We start from the raw sequence: 1766 nt of genomic DNA, 5'->3' as shown, positions 1-1766 counted from the left end.
GTGCCTGCGCCACCCCCTCGGCGTGCCGCCAGGGCCCCGGCCCGCGGGGACCGGGGCCGCCCGACTCCCGCCGCCGCCGCCGCCGCCGCCTCGGCCCCCGCCCCAGCCGCCCCAGCCGCCGCCCCCGCGGCCGCCCCCACCGCCCCCGCGCGAGCTCGCCGCCGACTTCATGGCGCGCCCTGGGGCGGGTGCCGCGGGTTACCGGTGACTCGGGGCGGGTGTCAGGGGGCTCCGGTGGCTCTGGGTGGTGGTCCTGGCGGCTGTCCGAGGGGTTAGCGAAGGCGGGCGGCGGGCGGCGGGGGCGGGACCGGCTCTACCGCAGTCCCCGCATCCCGGAGCCGCCCCTTGACGCAGCGGCTGTGGCGCGATTACATCACACCCGTCCCCGCGACCCTGCGGCCCGGAAGCCCCGCTTCCCAGCCTGCGTGCAGACGCACCCTGCTCCTCTTCGCTCACCCTGCCCCTTCCCCATCTCCCGCCCTCCCCAGGGACCCCTGGCACTTCCCTGGGCCACAGGGGCGGGGGCGTCTCTGCGGCAGGAGAGGGGGAGGTAAGCATCAGCGTAGGTCCTGGCTGTGCCACCAGTTCTAGGAATATTGATCAGCAAGTAAGTGTTGATTCTTCAGTGTGAATGGGGATGTACAGAGAGCCAAAATGTCACGTTTTGGTTCTCGAAGTCTAGTCTATGCTTCAAAATCACACTCAATCTGCAGCATTTTCTGGAGGAAAAAGAGAGAAAGAGAGAAAGAAAGAGAAAGAAAGAAAAGAAAGAAAGAGAGAGAGACAAGAAAGAGAAGGAGATAGAAAAGAATAATTGGGCAGCAATAAGGGCAGCAACAAAGAGAGGAAAAGAAAAGAACAAAAGGAAAATAAAAGAATAACTGGGCACCACCAGTGGCCCTAAGGCCGCAACGCAGAAGCGTTAGCGTTTGGTCAGCACCAGGGACAGCGACAGCAGTTGGGGCCGTCTACTGCTGGGGGCTTTGGGGCCCACACAAGAGCTGGGAAAAGCAGGATAGGTGGTAAAACAACTGGCCAGCCTCCCGTTAGTTGAAGTAAGTGTCTACTCCAGAGAGAGAGAGAGAGAACGCGCACCTGAATTGCTGAGCATGTATCGAACACCTGGTATGTGCAGTATGACTTTCGTTCCATCCTGGACCACAGCTCTTCCTGTCTCATACTCATGGACGGCAATGCCAAGTCTGGTTTTCCCTGAGAACTGGAGTGTCTCCTTAATGGGGACCAGAATTTTATACACTGGAATGTGAACAAGAAATCAGTGAGCGAAATGTATGATTCCTGATACTCTACTTAGAGGTTTCCACTTTTGCTGTAAGTCGAATATTTCCAAAATGATGAACTACACTTGGTGTCTGTGAGGGTTAATTTTATTTGTCAACTTTACTGGGCTATGGGGTGCCCAGATATTTGGCCAAATAGTATTCTGAGTGTTTCTGTGAGGGTGTTTTTACATGAGATTAACATTTAAATTGGTATATTGAATAAAGCTGATTGCCGTTTAGGATGTGGGTGGGCCTCATCTAATCAGTTGAAGGCAGAAATAAAATAAAATCCTAACCCAAGGAAGAAAGAATTCTCCTGCCCAATGGCCTTTCGACTGGCACATCAGCTCTTTCTGCCTGACAACCTTTGGACCAGGACGTTGGCCCTGCAGATTTTGGACTTGCTGGTCTCCATAATCACATGAACCAATATATATCATATATATACACACACACATATATATATCCTACAGGTCTGTGTCT

At 54.8% G+C, this 1766-nt stretch overlaps 1 protein-coding gene across 1 annotated transcript in view; it reads right to left on the bottom strand.

Moving 5' to 3' along the window:
* Nucleotides 1–188, bottom strand: part of FBLL1 (fibrillarin like 1) — a 1616-nt gene extending 1428 nt beyond the window's left edge. The window contains exon 1 of the mRNA XM_025388730.1: nucleotides 77–188. Within this exon, the coding sequence (XP_025244515.1) occupies nucleotides 77–171 (95 nt within the window). The 5' untranslated portion in view covers nucleotides 172–188. The remainder of the gene's footprint in view (nucleotides 1–76) is intronic.
* Between the last annotated feature and the right edge of the window lie 1578 nt (nucleotides 189–1766).

The sequence above is a fragment of the Theropithecus gelada genome, chromosome 6, assembly GCF_003255815.1.
Source record: "Theropithecus gelada isolate Dixy chromosome 6, Tgel_1.0, whole genome shotgun sequence".
NCBI lineage: Eukaryota > Metazoa > Chordata > Mammalia > Primates > Cercopithecidae > Theropithecus > Theropithecus gelada.
Note: the sequence above shows the minus strand (reverse complement) of the source record. Positions and strands in the feature narration are given on the sequence as shown.